At 38.9% G+C, this 14810-nt stretch overlaps 2 protein-coding genes across 2 annotated transcripts in view; one reads left to right on the top strand and one right to left on the bottom strand.

Moving 5' to 3' along the window:
- Positions 1-3239, bottom strand: part of LOC143031804 (uncharacterized) — a 49169-nt gene extending 45930 nt beyond the window's left edge. The window contains exon 1 of the mRNA XM_076196109.1: positions 3178-3239. The gene's annotated coding sequence lies outside the window, so the exon portion shown is untranslated. The remainder of the gene's footprint in view (positions 1-3177) is intronic.
- LOC143031805 (uncharacterized) overlaps positions 1-11572 on the top strand; it is a 50566-nt gene extending 38994 nt beyond the window's left edge. The window contains exon 2 of the mRNA XM_076196110.1: positions 9744-11572. Within this exon, the coding sequence (XP_076052225.1) occupies positions 10123-10998 (876 nt within the window). The 5' untranslated portion in view covers positions 9744-10122 and the 3' untranslated portion in view covers positions 10999-11572. The remainder of the gene's footprint in view (positions 1-9743) is intronic.
- Positions 11573-14810: the final 3238 nt, after the last annotated feature.

The raw sequence follows: 14810 nt of genomic DNA, 5'->3' as shown, positions 1-14810 counted from the left end.
CGTTATGTGAGAAAGCAGAATCACATATGTCACAATGGAAAGGCATCTCACCTGTGTGGGTCCTCATATGTTGTGTGAGATGACCCTTTACTGTGAAAGCAGAATCACAGAGGTCACACTGGAAAGGCTTCTCTCCTGTGTGGCTCCTCATATGCTGTGTGAGAGTACCCTTTTGTGAGAAAGCAGAATCGCACATGGCACACTGGTAAGGCTTCTCTCCTGTGTGGGTCCTCATATGCACTGTGAGATCACACTTTTCTGGGAAAGCAGAATCACAATGGTTACACTGGAAAGGCTTCTCTCCTGTGTGGGTCCTCATATGAAGTGAGAGACAACTCTATAGTGAGAAAGCAGAATCACACAGGTCACAATGGAAGGGCTTCTCTCCTGTGTGAGTCCTCATATGCTGTGTGAGGGAACCTTTTTTTGAGAAAACAGCCTCACAAAGATCACAATGGAAAGGCTTCTCTGTGTGTGGGTCCTCATATGATGTGTGAGATGACACTTTTGACTAAATGTAGAATTGCATAGGTCACACTGGAATGGATTCTCTCCAGTGTGGGTCCTCATATGCTGTGTGAGATTACCTTTTTGTGAGAAAGCAGAATCACACATGTAACAATTGAAAGGCTTCTCTCCAGTGTGGGTCCTCATATGCTTTGTGAGACTACCCTTGTGTGAGAAAGTAGAATTACACAGGTCACACTGGAAAGGCTTCTCTCCAGTGTGGGTCATAATATGTTGTAAGAGATTACTCTTTTATGAGAAAGAAGAATTGCACAGGTCACACAGGAATGGCTTCTCTCCAGTGTGGGTCCTCATGTGCTTTGTGAGAGAATCCTTTCGTGAGAAACCAGAATCACAGAAGTCACACTGGAAAGGCTTCTCTCCTGTGTGGATCATTACATGATTTTTGAGCTGATTCTTTTGTGAGAAATATTTATTGCACAGCCCACAATGTGAATGGCTTCCGCGCCCAAAAGTTGGGTCATTCTATGAAACTTAGTGAGTGTCCAGTCGTGAGAAATCTAGCATAGCAATGGGTCACAAAGGAAAAGCTTCTTTCCTATGTGGGTCTTCATATGCTGTATGAGATTGAGACCGCATTTCCTGAGAAAGCCTAATTACAAAACCATCACACTAGAAAAAATTTCTCGGGTCCTGTGTGGTTCTTCATAAGCTTTGCAAGTCCATCTTAATTTGAGAAAGCAGAACTTCACAACCAGGTTCACACAGGGTAAAGTTTCTGTGAGGTCCTTGCTGTCTGCCTGCGATAAAATATGTCTGATCTGGTGTGACAGCCAAGGAATTTTAGGGATTTCGAAGCCTGTCAGTCCAGTATTTCCCTGGGATGTATGACATCGGTGTCTCTGGGGAGGGTCAGGAGACATTCAGGGGGGGTGGACAGTGAAATGATGTAGAAGGAGCAGGTGCAAGCACGACTCTGAACGGACTTCACCAACTGCCGGAGCTGCATCAAAATTCACCAGGAACAGCTGCAGGAGGTAACTGAGGAGTTGTCTTCAGGGGAAGGAAGAGGGGAAACAGCACAGGAAAGTCATCACTGCAGAGATCCAAGAAATATTTGATGTAAAGGTGGACAGCGAGTTGGGAATGGGTTTTTTAGGGGAGAGGTGCCATGCTGGCTATTGCTACTGTAACACAAAAACATAAAACAGTTTGATGAAAATATTGATGCAGCACTTTAGAGATTTAAAAAAAAAAAAAAAAAAGCCAAGGCAGATGCAAATTAGAAAGATTCTTTTGTTGAAAAAGGAATCTAGTGAGAGTTGCAAAGTGTTTAGGGAGCCACAGCCTCCAACTACGTGGGTGGGTTTACAGGAATCACACCAAAAGTCTGTTACCAGACAATTTCATGGCTGGTGACTCATTCCCAAACGAAGATAACCTCCATCCTTCTCTCCACCTTTCTCCCCTCCTCTTCTACTTTATCCACCAGCAGCCTTCCCTTATGGTTAGTCCAAATTACAATGATAGAAAAACATGTTACATTGAATGTTTTGTCAATTATAAGGTTTTTACTCAGGTTAGAACAAAATTACCTTTTTGATACTCGAACATCCATTTGGAATCAAATTAAGTTCAAGTATTGAGTCTCCTATAGTATTAAGCAAATACACCCAAAAAAAAAAAAAAAACTGACCCACAAAAATAGTACTTGCACTACCAACTCAGGAAAATAATGAAAGCTGGATTTCCATGCTGACCTTTTTTTTTGGGTCATTTCCAGAAAACTTCTGTGAGTCATGACTGCAAATAATGCAATACTGCTAGGTTGAATGGAATTATGTTCATAAATTAGAGCAAACAGCGACGACTACGCTCACACTCAACGAATCTGCTATAGTACAGGACCAATTTAACCGAAGGGACTTTCTCCACTTTTGCCAAATTATGAGCCCTAAATTTTACTTTGAGGAAAAGAATAGAGGATATCGAGGACACAAACATAGGCCTGACCTACCCAAGCTAATCAAACACGATAAATTTTTACTTAAGGTATGCAACTACTCTATACTGCAGAATTACAATTTAGAATCTGTATTCATGGATGTTATACATCTCTAGGACATATTCTTTCCAAAGTCTCTAATTTTTTGGTAGGCATGAACTGTTATCTTAGGTATCTCCACTCCACCTCAAATGCATTTTGGTTTGCATTTGAAGTTATTATAATTTGTTAGAGGTGATTTTGTATCAAAGTTTCACTAGATATTTGAAGAGTAAAATTGTTAAAATGCGTGCAATGGATGACAAAATAGTCACTAACTTTATCTAACATAGGAGGGACTGGCACTTGTTTATCAGTTCCCATGGAGAGCTATTGCCACTGTGCCCATATTGTATTTACCTAATTCTAGGTAAATAGTGTATCCCTGGATGAAAGGAGAAGCAAGAAAGATACTTGCAAGTGGAGGAAAAAAGGTGTATTCCTACCAGAGCAGAGGGTTTAGTTAGGTTAGGTAGGAGTTGGATTGTTTATTGATTATCTGTCATGGAATTACTCTGAACCAGGCTTAGCACTTCACCCGAAAATGGACACTCATATATTTAAATGAAATTGTTCATCAATGGGTATAGAAAATTAATAAAATCATACTCTGACAGACAAAAAAAATTATAAACAAAGCATCAAAGACTGTTGCCTGTACTGACCTGAGAATGCCATTTAAGGACCTGTAGTCTTTTAGGAATAGTACAACTACACACTGCCAAAGTGTCTCCTCCCAGGCAATGTCTGGATAACCAATTGACGTTTTGTGGCTGTTTGTAAGGTAATGTTCTACTTCTGCCTAGGAGAAAATATGACTTGATATTCAAAAATATTAAAATTTTAGTCTTACTCAAGACTCATGCTGTTTTATTCTGATTCATGACCATGTCTCAAAAAAAGAATTATACAACAACAACCAATTGTTACCTGATATTCTGAAATATATTTGCATCCTTGCATGCTTAGTACGAAAAACAGGAAATTACAGCTCTTTCTCGCTCATGATTTGTCCTCTTTATGGTGGCGTATTTAATTGCGATGACGTACTCGCAGCGGAGATCACATGACCTGCGTTCAATAAATTGGTGTGTTGAACAAGAACCAATAGGATGGTGAGTGGTGTAGAGAAGAAAAAGCATACACATTATGTTACTAGGACGAGAGAATATATGAAATCAAAAAAAAAAAGTACATATACCTACATACATACACCAAGGCTTCTGTTTTACATAGCCAAAAAGAAAGGCACAAAGTCACTCAATTCTACCCCTAAATACACTCCACTTCATCCTCCCATCTTTTATATATGTATATATTTGAAGCTCAACTTTTACCAGCTATCTTGACTGCTAAGAAATAGGAAAAACAATATTTTGTATTAAAATATTCTTGGTGTTTATTTAATATTTTACTCAAAAAACGGAGAGAAAACCTATGTAAAATAGGTGAAAAGTGTTTTTGAGAGAAGAAACGCGCATACACATATTTGAATATCCAATGGTTGAGAAGCATATAAACTACAAACAAAAAAGTCAATGTAAACATACATATCACCAAGGCTTTTCTACAGAATACAAGTGTAGAAAAGAAGGCATCCTCACCATTCTATATACACTCTTATCATTATCTATTTTTAAATATAAGTACACAAACTAATTATAATGTCACTAGCTGTTAAAAAAATATAGATAACATTTTATATTTAATGAGGTATACATTAAGTCTCCTATTCTTACCCACTTTTATCAATATTTAATATAATGTATTAATTAATTTCTATTTTTAAAAATTGGTCAAATTTGGATCAACATAAAGAGTTTGATACCTTGCACATTGGTGTCTTATCATATATTACAAAACTACGCAAACTAATATAAACTAATTAAAAAAAAGTAATGGTGATATGTTTATGCAAGTGTTTGTTTGCGGGTACAGTATCTACATTCTGGCAGGGGTAACGGTTAGTGTTAACAAGATGTTTCATCCAAACATATATTATTATTTTCTTTTTTCTACTAACATTTAATATTTTCACTAAAGTATAAAAAAAAAGCTGGGTACATTATTTATAAACCTATAAAGATGATTTTTAACCAGATATTTTTATACCCCATATTAATAGGTATGTAATTATTTGTATTATTTTGCAATTTAATTTAGCACATTTGAGTATATTTTAATGATTTAAAACCACACAAGAGTTGCAGTAATGTTGAGGATTTTTAAAAAATTGAGACTGGCAACATTTGTTTATCTTTAGTTATCAAAGTTGCAATTTTTAATTTTATTTAAATGTTGGTAGCATCTGAGTATTTGGTATATACCTACTGCAACTAATATTACTGTTTGAGACTGGTAAGCATCATATTATCATGTATCCTGTTTGCTTATTCTTATATTCTTATTGGGATGGGGCTCCAATGGCTTTTTCCCCAATACAAGGGAGGTAGCCATTTCATCCAAACATACTCCACTTCCATTCACCACCCCTCCCTCCCTCTTTTCTTGGCTCCTCCTGGATGATGGGTCATCCCTACATCTTGTCCATTGCCCAGGGTCAGAAGTAATGTAGCAAGACACATCACAAAAAAAAAAAAACCTAAAAAAAAATAAAAAAAAATAAAAAAAAAAAAAAAAAAAAAAACTCAAAACAAAAAAAAAAAGGAATGTGTACACACAAATACAAAAAAAAAAAAAAAAAAAAAAAAAAAAAAAAACAAAAAAAAAATAAAAATAACAAGCCAAAAAGGAAAAGGCATAAAATCATTCCACCCAAAATACAAACCCTCCAAAAAAAAAAAGCCCTGGGTCAGAAACAGTGTCGCAAGACACAGCACATCCACAGCAAGGCCACTTCATTAAATTAGCGACCCCCCTCTCCGTCCCCTCATGCAGAAAAGGAGAAGATGGAGAGAAATCCCTTCGGGCTGCGTCAGATTTTGCTCACACATACTACCTCACCCCCCACCGATTCCACCTCATGCATCACAATGTCATCCATATACAACCATTCTCCATTCACCCTTGTCCTCTGTCCTCTCCCGCCCTTCCTCAACAGATATTCCCCTCTTCCCCAAAGCCCCCTTCATCCCATCCATCCACCTCATCCTAGGACGTCCCCTCATATTCACTCCCTTCACATCTGCCTTCCACACCTCTTTTACTAGTCTTTTCTTCACTCATTCTTTCAATGTGTCCAAACCATCCTAATACTCTTTCATCAACCCTATCTCCCAACTCCCTTTCCACCCCTGTTCTCCTCCTCACCTCCTCATTTCTCACTCTATCTAGCCTAGTAACCCCTATCATACTTCTCAGACACGTCATCTCAAACACGTTCAAACTCCTTCTCTCTTTCTCTCTTATGTTCCATGTTTCTGCCCCATACAGTGCTGTTGGCTCAATCACTCCTTCATACAGTCTCCTCCTAGCATCCATTCCCAAATGTCTATTCCTCATTACACTTTTTACTCCACCAAGGCATTTACTCGCTTCTCTCAATCTACATTCTACCTCCACCTCCACTCCACCTTTTCCTGCCACATTTGCACCCAAGTATCTAAAACTATCTACTTCCTCCAGTCGCTCACCCTTAATGCTCACTTCCAATCTACTGCCACTTTCACTCCTTGAACATCTCATCACCTTACTTTTACCCACATTTATCTTCAGCTTTCTTCTATCATACACTCTCCCAAACATTGTCACCAATTTCCTCAATCCCTCCTCCGATCCTGCCACAAGTGCAGTGTCATCCGCAAACAACAACTGACTCACCTCCCACTTTTCTCCATTTTCTTTAACCATCTCCAATCCCTGACCCACTACCCTTGCATTTACCTCTCGCACTACCCCATCCATGTACAAGTTGAACAGCCAGGGCAACATAATGCATCCCTGACGAAGTCCCATCTTTACCTTGAACCACTCACTCTCTCCATTTCTAATCCTGACACAAGCTCTACTACTCTCATAAAAACTCTTGACAGCTCCCAGAAGCTTTCCTCCTATCCTGTACATCCACAAAACCTCCCACAGTGCCTTTCTGTCTACCCTGTCGTAAGCCTTTTCCAGATCCATAAAAGCCCAAAAAACATCCTTCTCCTTTCCTATAGCTTTCTCACAAAAATCTGATCTACACAACCTCTACCCATCCTAAATCCACACTGTTCCTCACCAATTACTCCCTCTTTTCCTCTCCTAATCCTCTCAATCAAGATCCTCCCATAAGCCTTCCCAACTACACTTAACAAGCTAATCCCTCTGAAACTACTACATTCACACTTGTCCCCTTTTCCCTTGTAAAGTGGAACAATACAGGCACTCCTCCAGTCCTCCGGCACTCTACGCTCTCTCCAGCAAACATTAAATAACCTACCAGCCAGTCCACCATCACTGTTGTTAATGTTAGTAATATTTTTTTTTTTTTTATTTCCTTATCCAGGTATTTAAAGGGCACCTTCATTGATCTCAACAAATTGTATGTTTCTATGACTATTTTACTTACCGTATCTGATGGCTCATAAGATGCATGGGCTCATAAGACGCACACAATTTTGGCAGACATTGAAATGAAAAAAAGCTAAATGAGCGGATTTAAGCTTTGAATATGAAGTAATGGATTTCAACTGACATTTGAAGACTCTCACATCCATTTCGATCATTATTAGAATCCAATACTATGCATTTAAAAACTTTAGTATTTGCTAGTAGCCTACGTACCAATCCTGTTGTGAGATGTAAACATGTACCTGGCATATGGCATCAGCAGTGACTGTGAGAGACTACAGATGTAGTAAAGTTTGTTCATAATATATATATATATATATATATTTTTTATCATCATTCTACACGTAGTTCTCATGTAGTAGTATTTTAGTACATTTTCAAACCCAAAGAATGTGTGAAGTTCTTCTTGTTTTTGCCAGGCACATATCATTTTCTCGGTTGGAGGTAGACCAAAATGCCTACCAGCAGCTCTGTTGTCATTTTCCTTGGCAAATTGTATTACTTGTGTCCTATAAGCAACTGTGTAGTGGTGCTGTTTTTTTGGCTCCATCATGTTGGGGTAATGGAATCTGGAATTTTTAAACACTATTGCATAACCTATTACATGAATATTATGCAGACCATCACCACAAGCCAGCCTACCCCATGACACTCTCTTCATTTATGAAAGAAATCTTTTGTGTCTCACCTCAAGGAGTAATGTTATCACACTGTAAATAATGCAGTGAAGCTTGCCCATGTCACTGGGCTCAGCATCAGAGCATGACTGACGGCATCTTTGTTTTGGTACGTGCAGTGCGTGGTGCGTGGTGCATGGTCACGTAGGCAAATTCTTCCTAGCTGGTGTCATTCTATGTGAATTACCAGTATGACCTGTCAATGCATTATATACATATATGTATTTACATGTGTGTATGTACTGTAGCGATGCTACTATTGGTGAAGAGAAAGTTGTTTTGGTGAGTTCGTCTCCTTTATCATAAGGTACGAGTGAACTGAATGAACTGATTTTACATGCAGTGGAAGCTGGTATATATATATATATATATATATATACCGCATGGGTAAGTTACCCATGGAGCGTAATTACATAATTGCACTGGGTTAGGTTAGGTTGGGTCACGCAGGGTCGCACTGGCAGAGAAGCATCAGGTCCTGTATGACACCATGCACGCTCCATGCCACATGAGTGTTGTGGCTGTACAGTACAATGCATATATGTATACATATATATAGATTTTTTTATAGAATAAACTGTGCAGTGGTAATATGCCCAGCACTGCCAACTACTCCTTCTGTTCCTCTCCTAATCCTCAAAATCAAAACCCTCCCACAAGCCATCCCAGCTATACTCAAACTAAATCCTTCTGAAACTACTACACTCACACTTGTCCCCTTCTTGGACAGCAGAACTAAACATGTGCTCCTCCACTCCTCCAGCACTCTACCCTCTTTTAGACAAACATTAAACAATCTCACCAGCCAGTCCACCATCAATGTATCTCCCTTTTTAGCCACTTTACATGACACCCATCTAACCCAGGTGCCTTACCTGCTCTCATCATTTTAGTAACTGGTTTCACCACATCTTATTTCTCTTCCATTTTCCTCATTCGTCATTGTCATTTTCTTAGCGTTTCCCACTGCAACTACCTTTCCCTTCCTATCCTCCTTCACATTTAGCAAGTCTCCAAAATACTCTGCACATCTTCCTTTTACATCTCTTCAATTATTATCTCTCCATCTGCACCTTTTATTTTTCTTCTCTACTTGCTCTTTGATCCTCATATGGAAAGTACATCAACAAAATCTTAGATCAATTTTATTGATTATGTTTTATTAAAATGATAACACAGGTACACCACTTACCAGTGCATCTTACATAATGTGACTTGCAGTGAAGGAGTGAAGATGAAAATTGGGGGGAAGGGAGCTTGACTGAATTTTGTAAGTGTAGATGACACTTGGTGGGGGGGGCTAACCTGAATTTTGTAAATATAGATGAAGTTTATAAAGAAATGTACTCTGCAGCATGAATACAATCATTTTGAATGTGAATTACAGTATATCTTCCCTCATTTTTTCAGAATATTAGGCAAAAGTAATACTTAATCTTACATTTTAAAGATTTAATCTCAATCATATATTGAATATAGTATACTGCCACTGTAATGCTGCTTCATGCCATGTACCAGTGTACACATGGCAGGTATCTCAACCTCTACAATGAGGTAATGAAAGAACAAATGGGGGGCGGGGTGCAGTACAGACACCCCCACCCCATCCACCACTGTTGTTTTGTATCACTTATTTAAGTCTTATGAGTGAGATGAACTGGATACAGTAGGTCAACTTTAGATTGAGATTTTGTGATCCCAAACATGGAATGTTATGGAGTTATATTAAAATATGACTGCTGTGGCCAGTTGGACCATTCCTTACTCCCAAATCTCATGATGTGAGGAAAGTTTTGAGTAATTTTGGTTGTGGTGGGATGAATATGCATGTTGCTGTTGGATGGTTTTCAGTACACTTCTGATGAAAAAGTAGAATAGCACCATATCTGTTAGTATTTCTACTTTATGTTACATGATAGCATGTACAAAGGGTCTGTTTAGATACAAATGGACCTGAGTATGAAGTAGTTTGTGTACAAAATATCTGCAATCCCATTACAATGTAATACACAATATTATGTATAGATATATATTTTTTCCAGGATGAGGATAACTATAAACATTTATTTGGAAGAGTTATCCATAGACTCCATACATGTGATATGATGAAAAGGACCCAGTGTGATATCAGCAGCATAGCTGTATCACAGGTTATCTTAGATATTGTGTGATGACCCCCACTGGAGAGAACCCTTTCCAGTGTGACCTGTGCAGTTGTGTTTTCTCTTAAAAGGGTTCTCTCACACAGCATTTGATGACCCACACAGGAGAGAAGCCTTTCCAATGTTACCTGTGTAATGCAGCTTTCTCACAAAAGAATCACCTGATTTCATATGATGACCCACACTGGAGAGAATTCATTTTAGTGTAACCTGTGCAATAAAACTTTCACAAAAAAAAAGTTTCCTCAAAGAACACATCATGACCCACACAGGAAAAAAGCCTTTCCAGTGTGACCTGTGCGATTCTGCTTTCTTAATAAAGAGTTCTCTCAAACAGCATATGAGGACTCATACAGGAGAGAAGTCTTTCCAGTGTGACTTGTGTGATTCTGTTTTCTCACGAAAGGATTGTCTCACACAGCATATGAGGACCCATACAGGAGAAACGCCTTTCCAATGTGAAATGTGTGATTCTGCTTTCTCACAAAAGGGTACTCTCACAAAGCATATGAGGACCCACACAGGAGAGAAGCCTTTCCAATGTGACTTTTGTGATTCTGCTTTCTCACGAAAGGATTGTCACACACAGCATATGAGAACCCATACAGGAGAGAGGCCTTTCCAATGTGGAATGTGCAATTCTGCTTTCTCACAAAAGGGTTCTCTCACAAAGCATATGAGGACCCACACAGGAGAAAAGCCATTCCAGTGTGACCTTTGTGATACTGCTTTCTCACAAAAGGGTGCTCTCACACAGCATATAAGGACCCATACAGGAGAGAAGCCTTTCCAGTGTGACCTGTGTGATTATGCTTGCTCAGAAAAGGGTTCTCTCACACAGCATATGAGGACTCATACAGGAGAGAAGCCTTTCCAATGTGACCTGTGTGATTCTGCTTTTTCAAAAAAGAGTTCTCTCACACTGCATATAAGCACCCACACAAGAGTGAAGCCATTCCAGTGTGGCCTGTGTGATAAAACTTTCACACGAAAGGGTTATCTCCCAAGACATATGGCGACCCACACAGGAGAGAAGCCTTTCCAGTGTGACCTGTGTGATTATGCTTCCTCACAAAAGTATAATCTTACACAGCATATGAGGACCCATAAAAGGAGAGAAGCCTCACCAATGTGACCCGTGCGATTCTGCTTTCTCAGTAAAAAAAAGTCTCTCAAAACATATGAGGACCCACACACGAGAGAAGCCTTTCCACTGTGACGTGTGCAATAGAGCTTTCTCACAAAAGAGTTCTCTAACAAGGCATATGGGGACCCACAAAGGAAAGAAGTCATAGCTGTGTGATGCAGCTTTCTCACAAAAGAATTGCCTAAAATATCACTTGACCCAGACAGGAGAGTAGCCTTTCCCGTTTGACCTGTGCAATTCTGCTGTCTCACAAAAGGGTTCTCTTAATCAATCAATCATCACATGGTGACTCATGCTGGAGAGAAGTCATTCTGATGTGAGATGAAAAAAAAATTCCCTCTTAAGTTTTGTGCATGTGTGCACACACACATTTTACAATTAACACAAAAGTAAAAAATGTGAGCACACAAGGATTTCAAGATGAAATTGAAATTGATTAGATAAATCAATTTTATAATGATCAATAAAAAGAAGGATGTGATTTTGAGAATCTCTCAATGACCTTTGAAATGGAAATGTACAACTTCTTAATTCTATATATAGTTTTGAGATGGTTTGTACTGTGTTTGGTAGCTGTTCATTAAAATAAGATAAATCAGTAAGCATGGTATCAATATCACCCCCTCAAATTAAAGTCCTGATGGCCTGATAACTGAATTCTTGGAACTTAAAAAAAAAGTGTGTTTGCTACAGAGACTTACTCGTCAAGAGTAATGTAAGCAAAAAAGATATTGATGAAAAAAGGATACTAAAAGAGCCTTGGAATATTAGAAATACTAAAATAAAAGTGCAACACTGAAACAAAGTCAAAGCAAAGATCAGATGTTAAGATTTATGATAAAGGAAAAGGAAGCCACTGGAAAGGCCTATTTCTGTTGCAGCTGAAGTCATCCTGATGGGTTAATAAAGGTGGTGATGAACACCACCTGTTGCTGGCTGGGTGATGTTTGTATTTTATCCCTCCGAATGATAGTGCCACACACGACATTTTTGGGTATTAACAAAAAACTGAAGTCTATTATGCGTACATTTATACATTTAAAATGTATATAACATTTTCTGCACTATAATAACAAAAATTGTAAATTTTATCAACAAAATATGAATACACTTCTTTTATGTCTGAACACGGATATGTGATGAAAGTTTGTCATCCTCAAGTAAAAGTGATGACCTGCATGCATTTTACACACTATGCCGTTTTGATGTGGATATTGATGGCACAGGAAAAAATTCAGTTGAACGGGACACTCCTGTAGTTATATGTAACTCCATATTGTGTAGTAAAAGTTGACAAAGAAATATACGGTGACTCAATGATAAAAGGTGTAACATGTGAGAAAACTAAAACAGCATGAAAATATTATAATGCTTCATTCTATACAAGCACATGTGGAGTAGATCAAATAATGTGCTTTTCCCTTTTCAATAGCAACTGATGCTTGCAACAAAGTGATTCCCAACACTCCTGAGATATTTTGATTTTGAAAATACAGTGCACCATGTGTTATGTGACTTTTACACCAATAACAATGAATCATCTAAGGGTACTATCTAAACTAGAGGTGTCAGATCTGGATCCGAATAAAGTGTCTTTATACACTGCTGACAATGCTCAATAGAACATTTTTGCTACAGACTGTCTGGCTCATATTTTGGACAATGTAAGAAGATTTTTTATGGCTGAACTGGAAATTGATGCTGAGAGTATGGACCTCAGTGTATGTCTATTTCAGCACCTCAGCTAAAAGAGCAGCACAGTTGAAGGAATTCTGTGAATCTTTGGAGGTTGATAGCTGCAGTCCGTTCTGTCATGTTGTGACTAGATGGCTCTTTTGCCAGCTATTGACTGAATACTTCAGAGGTGCGAAGTCCTAAAAAGCTATTTCCAGAGCTGTATTCAGGCGTGATCCAAGGCATTGTGTGTTATTGGAAGAATACTTAAGTGCTGGGAAGTCCTGAAAAGTTGTTTCCAGAGCTTATGTGAATAGGATTGTCCCAATGTGCTATGGAGTGCTATGGAGATGAAGGAAATGCAAGAATCACCAGAGATGTTTCCTATTCCTCAGTCACACTCTTGAATTATTCTGATAGTACTGAAGCACTAGAAGCCATGGTATTCAACATAACTTCAGTGTTCAAGACCCACGATGTCCCACTTGCTGGTGTCTAGTTCCTCCATTAAAATCTCCAGCCTGTGGTCTAATGAGAGGGTCCTTACATTGTAAGTAGAGGTCTTAATTTTCTTCACGATATTTAATGTCCAATGTAAGAGGCTGGTAGATGAAGTTGTAGAAAAGTAGGTATGTGGCGAGAAATTCATTGTACGAGTTAAATGTTTTGAAAACAATTGTCGCGACGGAGTTGCGGGGTTGCATAATCTCGCTCACCGTCTAAGTTTGAAACATAGCTAGGGTATCGATATTGGCGTTTATGTAACGAAATGTAAACACTAAGGCATTCCGCTTTGTGACCAAGATTGTTTGCGTAACCATTATTGCTTGAAACACTGTAACAGTATGATTGGGGAAGGGTGGGAGAGAAAAAAGATATTGGTGCATTGGGTGAGAAGTCACGCCTTAAAGGGAGCCACTTATTTTTAACGGTCAAAATTATTGGATGAATTAAGTAGTGACGTCGCAGCAGAGTTGGCTTGATGAGTGGATTGGGGATCCCAGTGGGAGTCCTCTAGTGTACCTAATACTAAAAAGTGTAGAAGTAGTGAAGAAAATCAAGAGAACGTTTCCAAATTTTTAAACAGCCTACGAGTAGCATATATTAAGTAGAACTTGACTAAGAAGGATGAAAATGATGAAAAGAAATTGAAGGGATGAAAGAATACAAAATAATTTAAAGGAACGGTTAACAGAATTAAACCAATAATTACGGAGAGAAGGGAAATGTAAGTGATGGGGTCGACATCCAAGATTTGGACAGTGTTTACTGACACTCGGTGGCACACTGCCCGTGAGAACGCAAAGCAATGCGATTGGACCTTTAGGAGACGAAGATCCAACAGGAATGCCCGGTTTTCCTTTGGTTGTGTAATTCATAGTTTCTACGAAGGGATTTTGGGCTGTAATGTCACCCCCCCCCCTGCCAACTGGTTTCTGATGAGATATCTCTCTGGCGTCACCTTATTCATTATATTTGGTGAAGTCTTATGTGTCTATAGGGTGCCCAGTTGTCCACGCCGTCAATATGACGGTACCCCCGACGTATCTATGAGGAATTTCCCTGTCTGTCATCAGGGACGTTCCAGTTAGCAGTGGGTCCTGCGACCCATGTGTGTGTTACTCTTCGTCTCATCTTTCTTATAAAACCTGTTCGATATGGGCGACTCTGCAGAGATTTTCTCTCTATCAACATAACTTTTGTAGTCTATAAGGTTCTCAAGTCTATCCACCACGTCAGATGGCAAGTAAAGGGGTAAAATGCAAAAAAATAGACTGTCATTATGTGTCCCTAAATCCCTGGACAGTGGAAGGGGGACGGGATAGTTGAAGGGCATGAGAATTCTCATACACTGGGAAATTGGTGAAGGGTGATAGCTCTAGATGGGAGCCGAATTCCACTGACGTTAGGCTCCACGTCCACTACAAATATAAGCTCCACTAAGCTGTGGCCTTAGTCCGAGCTTCACCTATATTTCTTATGTGACACTTCTAGTGTCGCACCTTGTGGCTAATTACCAAAGGAAAGAGATTACATATTTTGTGTTTATTTTCATTTGACCTGCCGTTGTTCCGAACCAAAAACTACTACATCTGCAACAAATTAGCGCTAAATTCTCACAACGT

The sequence above is a fragment of the Oratosquilla oratoria genome, chromosome 12, assembly GCF_046742065.1.
Source record: "Oratosquilla oratoria isolate Oo_2021 chromosome 12, ASM4674206v1, whole genome shotgun sequence".
Taxonomy (NCBI): Eukaryota; Metazoa; Arthropoda; class Malacostraca; order Stomatopoda; family Squillidae; genus Oratosquilla; species Oratosquilla oratoria.
This window is presented reverse-complemented; position numbering and strand designations above follow the sequence as displayed.